General features: G+C 35.5%; 2 protein-coding genes across 6 annotated transcripts; both read left to right on the top strand.

The window, feature by feature from the left end:
• Positions 1-805: 805 nt before the first annotated feature.
• Positions 806-6,624, top strand: LOC106322459 (probable receptor-like protein kinase At1g67000). 4 transcript variants are annotated; one of them, XM_013760483.1, is made up of 4 exons: positions 806-1,598; positions 1,959-2,663; positions 3,685-3,708; positions 5,388-6,624. In XM_013760483.1, the coding sequence occupies exons 1-4, from the start codon at positions 893-895 to the stop codon at positions 6,443-6,445; spliced, it is 2,493 nt and encodes an 830-aa protein (XP_013615937.1). In that variant the 5' UTR covers positions 806-892; the 3' UTR covers positions 6,446-6,624. The 4 variants fall into 4 exon arrangements, with proteins under 4 accessions (XP_013615937.1, XP_013615935.1, XP_013615938.1 ...); XM_013760481.1 differs by having other exon boundaries at positions 5,340-6,624; XM_013760484.1 differs by lacking the exon at positions 3,685-3,708.
• Positions 6,625-8,067: 1,443 nt separating this feature from the next.
• Positions 8,068-10,463, top strand: LOC106320089 (probable receptor-like protein kinase At1g67000). 2 transcript variants are annotated; one of them, XM_013758457.1, is made up of 5 exons: positions 8,068-8,798; positions 8,896-8,988; positions 9,095-9,133; positions 9,244-9,270; positions 9,345-10,463. In XM_013758457.1, exons 1-5 carry the CDS (start codon positions 8,102-8,104, stop codon positions 10,460-10,462), a joined length of 1,974 nt encoding a protein of 657 aa, XP_013613911.1. In that variant the 5' UTR covers positions 8,068-8,101; the 3' UTR covers position 10,463. The 2 variants fall into 2 exon arrangements, with proteins under 2 accessions (XP_013613911.1, XP_013613917.1); XM_013758463.1 differs by lacking the exon at positions 9,244-9,270.
• The last annotated feature ends 2,803 nt before the right edge of the window (positions 10,464-13,266 follow it).

Genomic DNA, 13,266 nt, shown 5'->3' with positions numbered 1-13,266 from the left:
TACATCAAAACTTATCATATTTTAGGATAATTTTAATTTAAAATGTAATTTTCATATTTTTCAAACAAATTCTAAAAATATTTTTTAAATATTTTGTTATAATTTTTTAAAAAAATATTGAGTTACATTTCAAATAAAAAGGTAAAGATATTAAAAATATTCTAATTAAAATATGTAAAATTTAATATAGTTTTAAGGAAATAGTCAAAATAAAAAAAATTACACATAAAATAATCATGATTTTTGTTAACTGGGCGTATCATTATTTATATGATATCGCACACGAAAGAAAAATTTCTGTTTTTAAAATTATCTAATTAACTCTATACTTATTTTTTTTATATGATATCACACATTCGTAAAAAAATAGATAGTTTAAGATGTAAAAAAAAAAATTACTTGAATATAATATGAACGAATATTACAAATACATTATTTCATTAAATAAATAATTAAAAACTGAAAATTCATATCCGCGCTGTCAACGTCTAGTGCGTTATTAAAAAAATAACGAAGAGACTACTTCAAGAGTTCATAATAAAGCTATTAAAGAAAAGCTTATATATTAAAATCTACTATTGTTTTTTTTTTTATCTATATGGTGTAAGGGCTTAGAAAACTATTATACCATGAATAAAATAATGAATGGTGATTTTCTCAAATAGAGAATTTTCAAATGATAAGTCTTTGAATGTTTGGCATCGAGAAAAACAAGAAGAAGCTGAGATCTTTTGAAGTAAACTAATACTGACATGTCAAGTCTCCACTTCTGTCACTATATGACTTGACTTGGTCCTCATGTTTATGTTTATTTATCTCTTTAAATCACATCCACTGTTTACAGACCTAACCCAAACTCCCAATTCCTCTGTTCAAAGATAGCAAACAAATCATGTATCGTCTCCCCACTTCGTGTATGATCTTGTTCTTCATCTTCTACAGGTTTCACCAAATTCTTTGTGCTTCAAGTGAAAAAGAAATTGGGAGGTGTGACGCTCTGTTCCAGTGCGGGGACGTCACCGCTGGCTTCCCATTCTCAGGTAGGAATCGTCCAGAAGTTTGCGGTCATCCATTACTGCGGCTTCACTGTATCAATAACATCACCTCTTTAATCATCTCAAACCAAGAGTTCTATGTTCTGAAAATAAATAAAACATCTAACACTCTTACACTTGCCAGACCAGACCTTTTAGGTTCCTTTTGCTCCTCTACCTTCACCAAGGCAACCTTGCCCACAGAAATTTTCGAACTGTCGCCAACCTACAAGAGCGTCAATGTATTCTACCTCTGCGCCCCTTTTCTTTCTTACCCTTCGAGCTCTAAATGTCCTGAGATAGGTCCGATCTCAATTTCTGAAAAACCTGAATATAATAACACCTGCCGAGAGAGTTTCACCGTAAACCTTCCAACGAGTTTTCTTCCAGAAGAGAAAGAGTTAAATATGACACACTTGGAAAGTGCTCTTAGAGAAGGGTTTGAGGTGAAGGTGAATATCGATGAGAATGCTTGTCAAGAATGTTTATCCTCTCATGCTTTATGTGGCTTCGACCAAACCTTTCCATCAGGAGTTAAATGCGCTCCACTCTATCCTCCTGATGGTAAGTTTCTTATGCATAACTATCATTTCATATCTATTTTTATTGAGCTTCTTGTGGCTCACAGATTGAAACTGAAATTGGTAGATTTCCAATATATCAAACAACTAGTAAGCTATTTGTCTAAGTGGTCTCTGTTTTGATCTCCCTCAGTTAATTTTCATACAAGATATAAACATAACTGGATATTAGTCCGGCTCCCCCGTAATTGACATTAACTTAGCATTTAGTGAAGCCTTTGCGGTTATCATATTTTGTAAACTGGATTCTATCCTTTTGTTGGGTAATTTAGTGTAACTAAGACTTTTATTAATACTCTGGCTGCTCTTTGTGATTCTAAGTTTCTAACTTGGGTAATTTCAGCTGATGACATTCGCAGACGTTGTAGTGCCTCGTTTAGCTGTGGGGATCAAAAAGATCTCATGTACCCTTTCTGGATTCCTGGTAGGGAAGATTGCGGCCACCCTGACTTCAAGCTAGAATGCAACGCAAGTTTCGCAGAGCTTACAATCTTCTCTGTCAAGTTCAGAATCTTAGAGATGGACTATAGTTCTCGTGTCATAAGACTTTCAAGATCGGATTATATCAGCAATATTTGTCCGCTAAACCCAGTAAGTGCGCCATTTGACGAAAATGTGATCCCATTCTCTCCGGACACCGAAATGCTGACAATTTATTACGACTGCCGCACAGAGCTTTCACAGTCTGTTTCTACTTATGTTGGAGAGATTTCTTGTCATGATGATGTGCGGAGTTACTATGTAACTAGAAACCTCTCTTCCCCTTTGCTTAGCGGGGTTAGAGGCCTTATAAATGACTTCAAGGGTATTTGCAGAAGAAATGTCAGTATTCCTGCATCTAGACCCGCACTGGATACACTAGAGAGAACACCGACTCCAGATAATCTGAAGAAGGCTCTTGAAGAAGGTTTTGATCTTGCATTTAACGAAGATTGTTCCTTGTGCATGGTCTCTGGGGGTGCATGTGGATACACTCAGATTTCAAGCAGATTCGTTTGCTATTGTGACGGTTGGGTTCATACCAATATATGTGATCATCTCTTTTGGGGTAAGATCTCTTGCTTACATGTTTCTTGTACCAGAACCACCTCTTTCGAAAAATTCTGTCAATTCCAATTAATGTTTTAAAAATCAGAGACCTTGATTGGTTTTGTCGCTGCCACCCGCAAACACTGCGGGCTGGTAGTGTTGCTGATGTTTAAAAGTTAAAACAATCACATAACTTTGTCATCCGTTTGTACTGTTCCGAACTTCTCAAAATTTAAAGCTTGTTCTTTCTAATGTTTATATGGTTGTTGGTTGATAAATTAAAAGTTTTAAACTATTTTCATAACAACTTTAAACTAAAACAATCTCTATCAAAAATATTAACCACTAATATATAAGATATATAGAAATCAAATGAAATATTAAAAATATAATAACAGTATTTATAAGAGAAACAGGTTTTTATTATTGTCGAAACTGAAAAACAACAAAAACATATCATTATTATTAATTATATTTATAAATATATAGTATTTTAATACTGATAATTTTTATTAAACATCTAATGTATGTACTAATCAATCAATCATAATTATTTTGTACCGCAAACCCGTTTTCTAACCGCCAGTCGTATGAATCATTTAATAACGCTTGAAACTGTAATCACTTGCATTTGTATTCCCACACATGCATTCACACTCGTTGTGTTTAAACTAGTCATATTCTAGATTATTTTAAAACGAATCAAATTTGTGTAAATCGATAATTTAAATCTGATAAATTAAGTAACATTAAAATAGATTACAACTAGTTTAATTATATCATATTCACTATCAAGTTATCCATATCTTTTCTCTCTGATCTTTTTTAGTATATTTACTTTTTCATCAAAGTAAGTTTCTAGTTAAATATATATTTTTTAAAAAATAATATAAATGTAAAATATTGAATAAATTAATGAATAATTTGTCAACTAATAAAGTAATAAGCCCTTAAGCTCCTACTATTTCGCATATTATACCTTTTTTCCGCATATTATACATTGATTCGAAACTTTCCTAATGCGGTTATATTTGATGCAGGGTTTTCTATTAAAGCGAAACTAGGTACTCACCTTTCTCCTTTTCTTTCAATAAACCTGATTTGATTCCCATATACCATACGGCAACATCCCCTATATATTAATTGAGAAATATTTGAAAAGATATAACCTCAATTTTGTATTAATTAAAATAGGTCCCAATGCATAGGTGGCACTCAATTAGGTAGTCAATTACATTCAATCGAAAAATAAGTAGGTCCACATTCGATTTTATATGTTGTTAGATACATAAGTTGGTCAAACTATATGATATAATGATATGATATGTTATTTTCTTTCCTTAAATCAAACCTACGGAATTACCATAAATGACTAATATATATATGACAATTAATGATTTTAATAATAAAGATTTGATAACAATTTATATCTCCTCCATCATTTTTTGTTTAATTTTATATTATTAAAATAAATTAAACAATCAAATTAGCTATAAAAGTAAAATTTAGATTTTTTCGTATATGTTATATTTTGAATTTTTAAAAACGACAATAAATGACTAAAACTATTAAAATTATTATGTTAAAAATTAATGATCAATGGTTTAACATCCCCTATATATTAATTAACACATGATTTTAAAACCAAATGAGTAAAAAATATCATTTAATAATAAAATAAATATATATATATATATAGATTAAACACTATATACCATAGGATTACATAAATATTTTAATATTAAAAGTTTCAATGAATTTTCAAGAACATTTATAAATTATAAACTTATTAAAGATTTCAGATTGAAAATTTTGTTATCGATGATTTAAATATTTTGTTATAAAATGATATGAATGATCATAGGACCGTATGATTATAAATTCTTATTTAATAAATAACTATATAAAATATAATATTCTTAGAAAAATAGGTTGGTCCATCTTAACTTATATTACACTTTTTATTAAACTAACTATCGAATTGATAAATAACGTACCAAAAAATGTTTTGCACTTTCCTTAAATAAAAGCTACGAAATTACCTAATATGATTAACATATACGTGAAAATTAATTATTATGAATAATAAATATTTGATAACAATTTTTGTATCTTAGTTCTTTTTAAAAAATTTATATTATTAAAAGATATTAAAAATCACATTAAATATATAATAAAAACATTTATATTTTTTCTTATATGTTATATTTTGAATTTTTCAAAACGTCTATATATTATTAGAAATTTGAAGATTCTCACTCTGAAAATTTTGTGATCAATAGATTATTTTTTTTGTTATAATAAGTTACAAATGATCATAAAATATAACGCATATGAATTTTTATTTAATAAATATTCAAACTAAATAATATATATACTAATGATTTAAAGCAACAAGATTGGATGATCAATTTAGTTGTCCAGTTGAAATCTTTCAAAAGTATGTGAAAGACTAAAGTCAAAGTAAATATGGATTTAGAATAATAGTTATATTTTACTAACCAAAATACCGAAAAAACCGAACCGAATCGAAACCAACCCGATATCTGGATTGAACACCCCTAATCCAAATGAAGCCAAACTATTGTTTCATTCTCCAAAATATAATAAAAATAATAACTTAATTCCGCGCAAGGCGCGGGTCTCATCCTAGTCTTAATTTTATTATCAAAACTTTGGATTGTTTTCGTCTTAGGAATCGGAGTTGTTTTTTGGGGATCAGTGGTCAGCTTATTTTTGGTAGGAATCTTCTATGCCATGTGGTGCACAAAGAAGACATCAGACGATCTTAGACAACACGATCTAAAGGCCCTTATTCCACTGAAACAGTATAGCTACGCGCAAGTAAAGATAATTACAAAGTCATTCGTTGAAAGGGTTGGGAAAGGCGGATTTGGAACAGTTTACAGAGGAACCCTTTGTGATGGTCGTAGTGTTGCAGTGAAGATCTTGAAAGACTCAAAGGGAAATGGGGAAGACTTCATCAATGAAGTTGCGAGCATAAGCAAAACTTCTCATGTCAACATTGTAGACCTACTTGGATTCTGCGTTGAAGGTTCAAAGAGAGCAATTCTCTATGAATTTCTTGAAAATGGATCGCTTGATAGGTTTATCTCCAAAAATGCTTCAATGAGTTTGGATTGGATGACACTACACAATATCTCTTTAGGAATTGCTCGAGGTCTGGAGTACTTGCACCATGGCTGCAAAGCAAGGATTGTACATTTTGACATAAAACCACATAATATACTGTTAGACGAAAATCTTTGCCCAAAAGTTTCAGACTTTGGCCTTGCTAAGCTCTGCAAGAAGAAGGAAAGTATCTTGTCACCACTGGGCACAAGAGGAACGATAGGGTACATTGCACCTGAAGTGTTTTCAAGAATGTATGGTAGCGTTTCCCACAAGTCAGATGTGTACAGCTATGGTATGCTAGTCCTTGAGATGATTGGAGCAAGGAACAAAGAACGAGCTGATCAAAACTCTGCATCAAACGCAAGTTCAATGTACTTTCCAGATTGGATATATAAGGATCTGGAGAAAGGAGAGAATGAAAGGCTTAAGGGGAGTGGAATCATCAGCGAAGAGGAGGAGATAGCAAAGAAGATGACACTGGTGGGTTTGTGGTGTATTCAGTCATCTCCATCAGATCGTCCACCGATGAACAGAGTGGTAGAGATGATGGAAGGAAACTTGGACGCTCTCGAAGTCCCACCTAGGCCTGTTTTGCAAATTCCCCCAGCTCCTCTTCAGGATTCTTCTACACTTTCTGAGGATGTTTCTGCTTCAACAGAAGTATAATCCATGAATATCACATAAAGAAATAATATATAAACGTACTAAAATAGTAGTATGTTTTAAATCTCTCATTTAAGATATTACTTTTTGTTTTTGACCGCTCCAAAAAAATATCTACATTGTTTATATAAACCCATCATACTTTCAATATCAGCTATCCCATTATATGGCAGCTTCCTCTGTTTGTTTGTTGCCTAAGGAAATCTGGATAGATTCCACTTATTTATAAAGGTTCATACTTCTTTTTTTTCCCAGGATCGTCTTTCATAAACAATGAACCGCAGTTTGCTAAAAGACAGCAAGAGAGTAATCAGAGCTGTCAAATGGTCCGTCCAAAAAGCCCAATTGAGTTTGACCAATTAGACCATTTCAGTTTTGGGTAGTAATGGGTGGGCCATATTGGACAATGATCCAAACAAATGTCCAAGACCAATAGAGACCATGTCCAAATGGGCATGCCCGTGGGAACTGCATACTAACTTGTCTTAGACTTTCTTATGTGGAGAGCGGTTATTTAGAATCTGTCTAATAATGAAAAGGTAACCAAGAGAAACTAAAGCATCGAAAGAAGACTGGGACATACAGACTTACTGCAGGCTACAGCAGCTGAATCCCCAACAAAATATTTAAGCTTCCAAGTCCATTTATATACTTTTTTAGGTTCCAGATAGTTCTAAAGTATGTACACAGCTCTGGGTCATGAAAACACTTTTAGTTTCAATTCAATAAAGTAAGAGAATATACAAATGAAAAGTCCTTAAAAGAAAAACCAAGACTTCTGATGAATGATCTTGGGGAAGGACTAACCTTTTAAGGTTCTTCCATAAATTTCCTCTAACTTATCGAATACAACAACCTCATTGAGACTATTATTAAATCATATATTTAAGCCACTCGTCATGGTGAAGACCCTCTACTAACCCAGTGCGTTACATAGTATCGACAAACAGATTAGAAATCGCGTACGTCTCAACAACGAGAGCAGCTAGAGGAAAAGGCTTTGAGAAAGCAATGGAAAGGTGGTTTGCAACAAGATGAATTATATTCTTGTGATCGGGTGTTAGCTTTAATCTACTTTCAACTTTTGATAGAATTCAAACTATAGCTGCTATATAGTAAAAACGCTTTTTTCTTAGGGATGAATCGGTTTTACATTAATTCAGAAAAATAAAATCATTCATCTATTTTTTGTTTGAACACCAATCATTCATACATCTAAGACTTAATTATGTTGAAGAGACATTTGATCTATCAGTGAAACTGTGAAAGTTTCAAACTGGTTCGTTTACCTTTTCAGTGTCCAAATATCTCTATCTCAACTCCGCGTTTCAAAAGGTCCAACTAAGAAAGACTCCAAATCTCTTTGTACCCGTCACTATCCTTAGTGTTTGACTTTCCCAGTCTCGTAGATCTTGTTTAGTCAGCTTTAGTGGCGTTAAACGGCAGGCGACAAGTTTCTCTCATTCTCACTATAGAACTAATTACATAATGTTCTAAACCACAAAATAAATAAAAGATAATCATTGACCGATCTCTCTGTATCCGTCACTATCGTTGCTTGACTTTGATCTTCACCATCTCTACTTGCTTCCTATCCATCTCTCTCTCTTTTTGTTTCCCTTCAACCCAGGGGCTCACTGTTCACAGATCAAACCAATCATGTACTATTTCTCCATTTATCCTCTGGTCCTTTTCTTTCTCTTCTCCATATTCCACCATCTTCCTTGTGCTTCAAGTAAACTTGAATTATGTGAGACTTTGTTTGAATGTGGTAACATCACCGCCGGTTTCCCATTTTGGGGAGGGACACGTCACAGAAATTGCGGCCATCCGTTGCTGGAGCTTCTCTGCAATAAAAACAGCAGTACCTCTATTATCATCTCAGACCAAGAGTACTCAGTTTTCCATCTAAATCAAACATCTAACACTATTAAACTTACCAGACCAGACTTTCTAGGCTCTTTTTGCTCCTCTGTGTTCACCAACACAACCTTGCCTCCCCAAATTTTTGAGCTTTTGCCAACCTACAAGAATATCACTGTATTCTACCGTTGTGACCCTTTTCTTCCTTACCTTTCAAGTCATACATGTCCCAAGATAGGTCTTATCTCATTGTCTGAAAATCATAACGGTACATGCCGTAATGGTTTCACGGTGAACGTTCCGACGAGTTTTATTGCAACAGAGAAAAGGTTGAATATGACCAATTTAGAAAGTGTTTTAAGAAAAGGGTTTGAGGTGAAGTTGAAGATTGATAGAAAAGCATGTCAACAATGTTTATCCACTCATGGAAGCTGTGGATTTAACCATACGTTGCCATTAGGAAATAAATGCAATCCACTCCATCCGCAAACTAGTAAGTTTCTGAATTCCCAGTCTGTTTTGCATCATCTTTGTTGAGTAATCATCTTAGCAATAGAAATGTCTGTACCAAGAATGTTTTATATGTATAGAGTCAAAGGATGCTTGTGGAAATAATCAGACCTCGAGTAGATTTGTCTGTTATCATAACCATACCTCTGGTTCTGGACCAAGGATGGCTGATGGTAAGATCTCTTGTTCGATTTTTCCAATGTTTTTACACTACAATATCGGAAATTGTTTCTCCAGTTCCGAATCGTCAATTTTCCTTGTGCCAATGCATTGATGCAGGCTTGTCCTCTGGATCGGTAGTAGATTCTGGAGACCATGGTAAGATCTCATGTCCTATTTTTTTTTTGCAATGTTCTACCACAAAAACATTGGAAATTGTTGCTCCATTTTCGAACTGACTTTTTCATGGTGCCAATGCAATGATGAAGTCGTGACGTCTACTGCAGTGGCAATAGGTGCCTTACCTGCTTTTATTACGAAGCATAATGTGTTTATAAAATTTTCTTACAGCACAATTTTCTTGTTACAGGTTGCGCAGCAGGTGTTATATGTCTGGCGGCATTCATAACGGTGTGTCTCCATTGCCAACAAATATCACATGATCCGGGTCAACAAAACCTCAGGACTGTTCCACAACCAAATATCGAACCATATAATCCACTGAAGAAGTATAGTTATGCACAAGTGACACGAATCACAAAGTCATTTGCAGAAGTGGTTGGGAAGGGCGGATTTGGCACTGTTTATAGAGGAACTCTTTGTGATGGCCGTATCGTTGCAGTGAAGGTATTGAAAGACTCAAAAGGCAATGGTGAAGACTTCCTCACTGAAGTTGCAACCATTAGCCAAACTTCTCATGTTAACATTGTTACACTGCTAGGGTTTTGCTCTGAAGGTTCCAAGAGAGCAATTATTTATGAATTTTTGGGAAGTGGGTCTCTTGATAAGTTTATCTCAAGCAAGACCACGGTGGATATGGATTGGCCCACACTTTATGGGATCGCTCTAGGCGTTGCCCGTGGTTTGGAGTACTTGCACCATGGTTGCAGAACAAGGATTGTACATTTCGACATTAAACCACAAAATATACTCTTAGATGATAATCTTTGTCCCAAAGTTGCAGACTTTGGTCTTGCTAAGCTATGCGAGAGGAAAGAAAGCATCTTGTCACTACTAGACACAAGAGGAACGATAGGATACATTGCACCTGAATTGTTTTCAAGAATGTATGGTAGAGTTTCCCATAAGTCAGATGTGTATAGCTACGGAATGTTGGTACTTGAGATGATAGGAGCAAGGAACAAAGAAAGAGCTGCTCAAAACTCTGCATCTGATGCGAGCTCAATATATTTTCCTGAATGGATATATAAGGATATTGAGAAGGGAAACACTGGAAGGCTTAACATGGATGGAATCGTCTGCAAAGAAGAGGAGATGGTTAGAAAAATGACATTGGTGGGTTTGTGGTGTATTCAGTCTTCCCCAATAGATCGTCCACCGATGAACAGAGTTGTGGAAATGATGGAAGGGAGTGTGGATGCTCTTAAAGTGGCTCCCAGGCCTGGTTTGCAAATTCAAGTAGCGCCTCTTCAAGAATCTTCTACCCTCTCAGAGAACATTTCGGTTTATACAGAGTATGATCCATAAACGTCACATACTCCCACCGTTTCATATTAAGTGTTGTTGTAGAGAAGTTTTAGATGTCAATCCATTTCTAAGTATTTCAATTCAAAGAGAATTCAGGTTCATACTTAACCTAAATGCAATCAATGTAATGAGGTGATTTGATTAAGCTTCTTAGAATCATAGGAAATGAACAAATAAATGATAAGATCCTTCATATGAGTTTCAGAGAGAAGACTTTGTTCACCTCGGACAACAAACGCATCCTTGACAGAGTGCGATGTAACACTTAGATTAAATTCACAGAAACTTGATTCACACAATAAACATGTGATTTTTGAATTAAGCTAGGCTATCAACAGAAATCAGTAAAATGTTGTGAAATTTAGGAGAATAGAATCTATATTATTATAAACATAAGGAACTATTTATATATAAAGAATTACACCATCATAGAATAATGGAAAGACTAGAATATGGAAATACAAATATAGAAATAGTACAAATCATAAGTCTAAAGTAAATAGAAAAGTAGCCAAAGGAGAAAAGGAAGTAGCCGACTCTCTCTCTCTCTCTCTAGGGCGCAGCTGTCTCTCTCTCTCTAGACATGCTGACTCTCTCTCTAAGATATGGGCCGGTTATGGACATCCACAATATGAATTATAACACTCCCCCTTAGATGCCATAACCATACATAGTTTGTAATACACTTTAGATGTTGCCTCATTAAAACCTTACCAGGAAAACCCAGTGGAACAAAACCATGGTGAAGAAAAAAGAGTACAACACGTATTACTCCCCCTGTTCTGAACATGAAGGTCTTTCAGTCTTCGCATCCCAATCTGATGCGTGAGTTTTCTGAACGTGCAAGTAGGAAGTGATTTGGTGAACATGTCGTCTGAGTTGTCACTGGAACGCACTTGGACTACTTGGACCTCGCCGGCTTTCTGAAGCTCGTGCGTGAAGAAGAACTTAGGTAGTATGTGCTTCGTCCGGTCACCTTTGATGTAGCCATCCTTAAGCTGAGCAATGCACGCTGCATTGTCCTCATACATCACGGTTGGTGCGTCCTTGCCTTCGGTCATCCCACTATCGACTCGGATGTGGTTGGTCATGGATCGTAACCACACAGACTCGCGGCTGGCCTCGTGAATAGCCAAGATCTCTGAGTGGTGTGATGAAGTGGCTGCGATCGTCTGCTTCATGGAACGCCATGAGATGGCCGTGCCACCATGAGTAAAGACGTAGCCGGTCTGTGATCGAGCATTGTGAGGATCCGAGAGATAACATGCATCAGCAAAGCCAACTAACCCTTATTTGTTATGGTTAATATAAAATAAACCCAAGTCTTTCGTTCCTTGCAGGTAACGAAGAATATGTTTAATCCCGTTCCAGTGTCTTTGGGTTGGACAAGAGCTAAACCTAGATAATAGGTTCACGGCAAAACATATATCTGGTCGTGTAGGACTCACCAGATACATTAAAGCTCCTATGGCACTGAGATATGGCACTTCAGGACCTAGGAAATCTTCATCATCCATTTTAGGACGGAAAGGATCAGTGTCCAGGCCGAGAGACCTCACGACCATGGGGCTAGACAATGGGTGAGACTCGGCCGTATTGAATCTCTTGAGTACCTTTTCTGTATATGCCATTTGATGCACAAGGATTCCATCTCTTATGTACTCAAGCTGTAATCCCAAACAAAACTTTGTTTTTCCAAGATCTTTCATCTCGAATTCTTTTTTAAGATATTCAACTGTTTGGGAGATCTCTCCAGAGGTTCCTAGGATATTCAAATCATCAACACACACTGCTATAATCACAAAGCCTTGGCCGAATTTCTTTTTAAAGATACAAGGGCTGATCGGGTCATTCTTGTATCCTTCTCTCTCTAGGTACTCACTTAGCCTATTGTACCACATTCGACCTGATTGTTTCAATCCATAAAGTGACTTATTCAACTTTATACAGTATTGTTCCGAGTACTCGATTTGTTTTTCAACTCTATACCCTCTGGTACTTTCATATAAATCTCATTATCCAGTGGCTCATATAAGTATGCAGTTACAACATCCATTAACAGCAAGTCTAAGTTTTCTCTTATAGCCAGACTTATCAGGAATCTAAAAGAAGTAGCATCCACCACAGTGGAGTACGTCTCCTCATAATCTATTCCTGGTCTCTGTGAGAATCCTTGTGCAACAAGCCGTGTTTTGTATCTAACTACTTCACCATGTTCGTTTCTTTTCCTCACAAAGACCCATTTATAGCCGACTGGTTTAACATCATATGGTGTCCGGACTATTGGTCCAAAGACATCTCTCTTCTTTAAAGAGTTTAACTCCACGTTTATAGCTTCTTTCCATTTGATCCAATCTGATCGTTGAGTGCTCTCATAAATAGACGTGGGTTCATGATCCTCATTCAAATCCATAAGTTCGAGTGCTACCTTGTATGCAAATATATCATCAATGTCGACATTCTTTATGTTCCATTGTATCCCAGACAAGACATAATTTATTGAGATCTCATTATTATCAGGACCTTCAGTACCTTGAATCTTGGTGTCCCAAGAATCAGGATTAGATACATCAGGGCCGGCCGCATCTAAGCATTCATGATCGGCAACAATCGCTATTAGCGTTTTGGGATCGGCCGTGGCTAAGTCCCGGGATTTAGGAATGACCGCAGTCGTGTCTAGGGTTTTAACAACCTCGGTTTCATTATCTGCACCTCTCTTAGTTTTCCGAGGGTTCTTATCTTTGGAACCCATTGGTCTACCACGTTTCAAACGTTATCTAGACTCTGTAGCAACTTGATTGTGT

This window comes from Brassica oleracea, chromosome C2, assembly GCF_000695525.1.
Source record: "Brassica oleracea var. oleracea cultivar TO1000 chromosome C2, BOL, whole genome shotgun sequence".
NCBI classification, from domain to species: Eukaryota; Viridiplantae; Streptophyta; class Magnoliopsida; order Brassicales; family Brassicaceae; genus Brassica; species Brassica oleracea.
The sequence above is the reverse complement of the archived record's forward strand: the minus strand, read 5'-3'. Positions and strand labels throughout refer to the sequence as shown.

Coding starts and splice junctions, on each gene's coding strand:
- LOC106322459 (XM_013760481.1), top strand. CDS start 893: ATGTATCGTCTCCCCACTTCGTGTATGATCTTGTTCTTCATCTTCTAC. Junction 1,599..1,958: donor TCCACTCTATCCTCCTGATG/GTAAGTTTCTTA, acceptor GGGTAATTTCAG/CTGATGACATTCGCAGACGT. Junction 3,709..5,339: donor TTCTATTAAAGCGAAACTAG/GTACTCACCTTT, acceptor TTTTCGTCTTAG/GAATCGGAGTTGTTTTTTGG.
- LOC106320089 (XM_013758457.1), top strand. CDS start 8,102: ATGTACTATTTCTCCATTTATCCTCTGGTCCTTTTCTTTCTCTTCTCC. Junction 8,799..8,895: donor TCCACTCCATCCGCAAACTA/GTAAGTTTCTGA, acceptor TTATATGTATAG/AGTCAAAGGATGCTTGTGGA. Junction 9,134..9,243: donor AGTAGATTCTGGAGACCATG/GTAAGATCTCAT, acceptor GCAATGATGAAG/TCGTGACGTCTACTGCAGTG.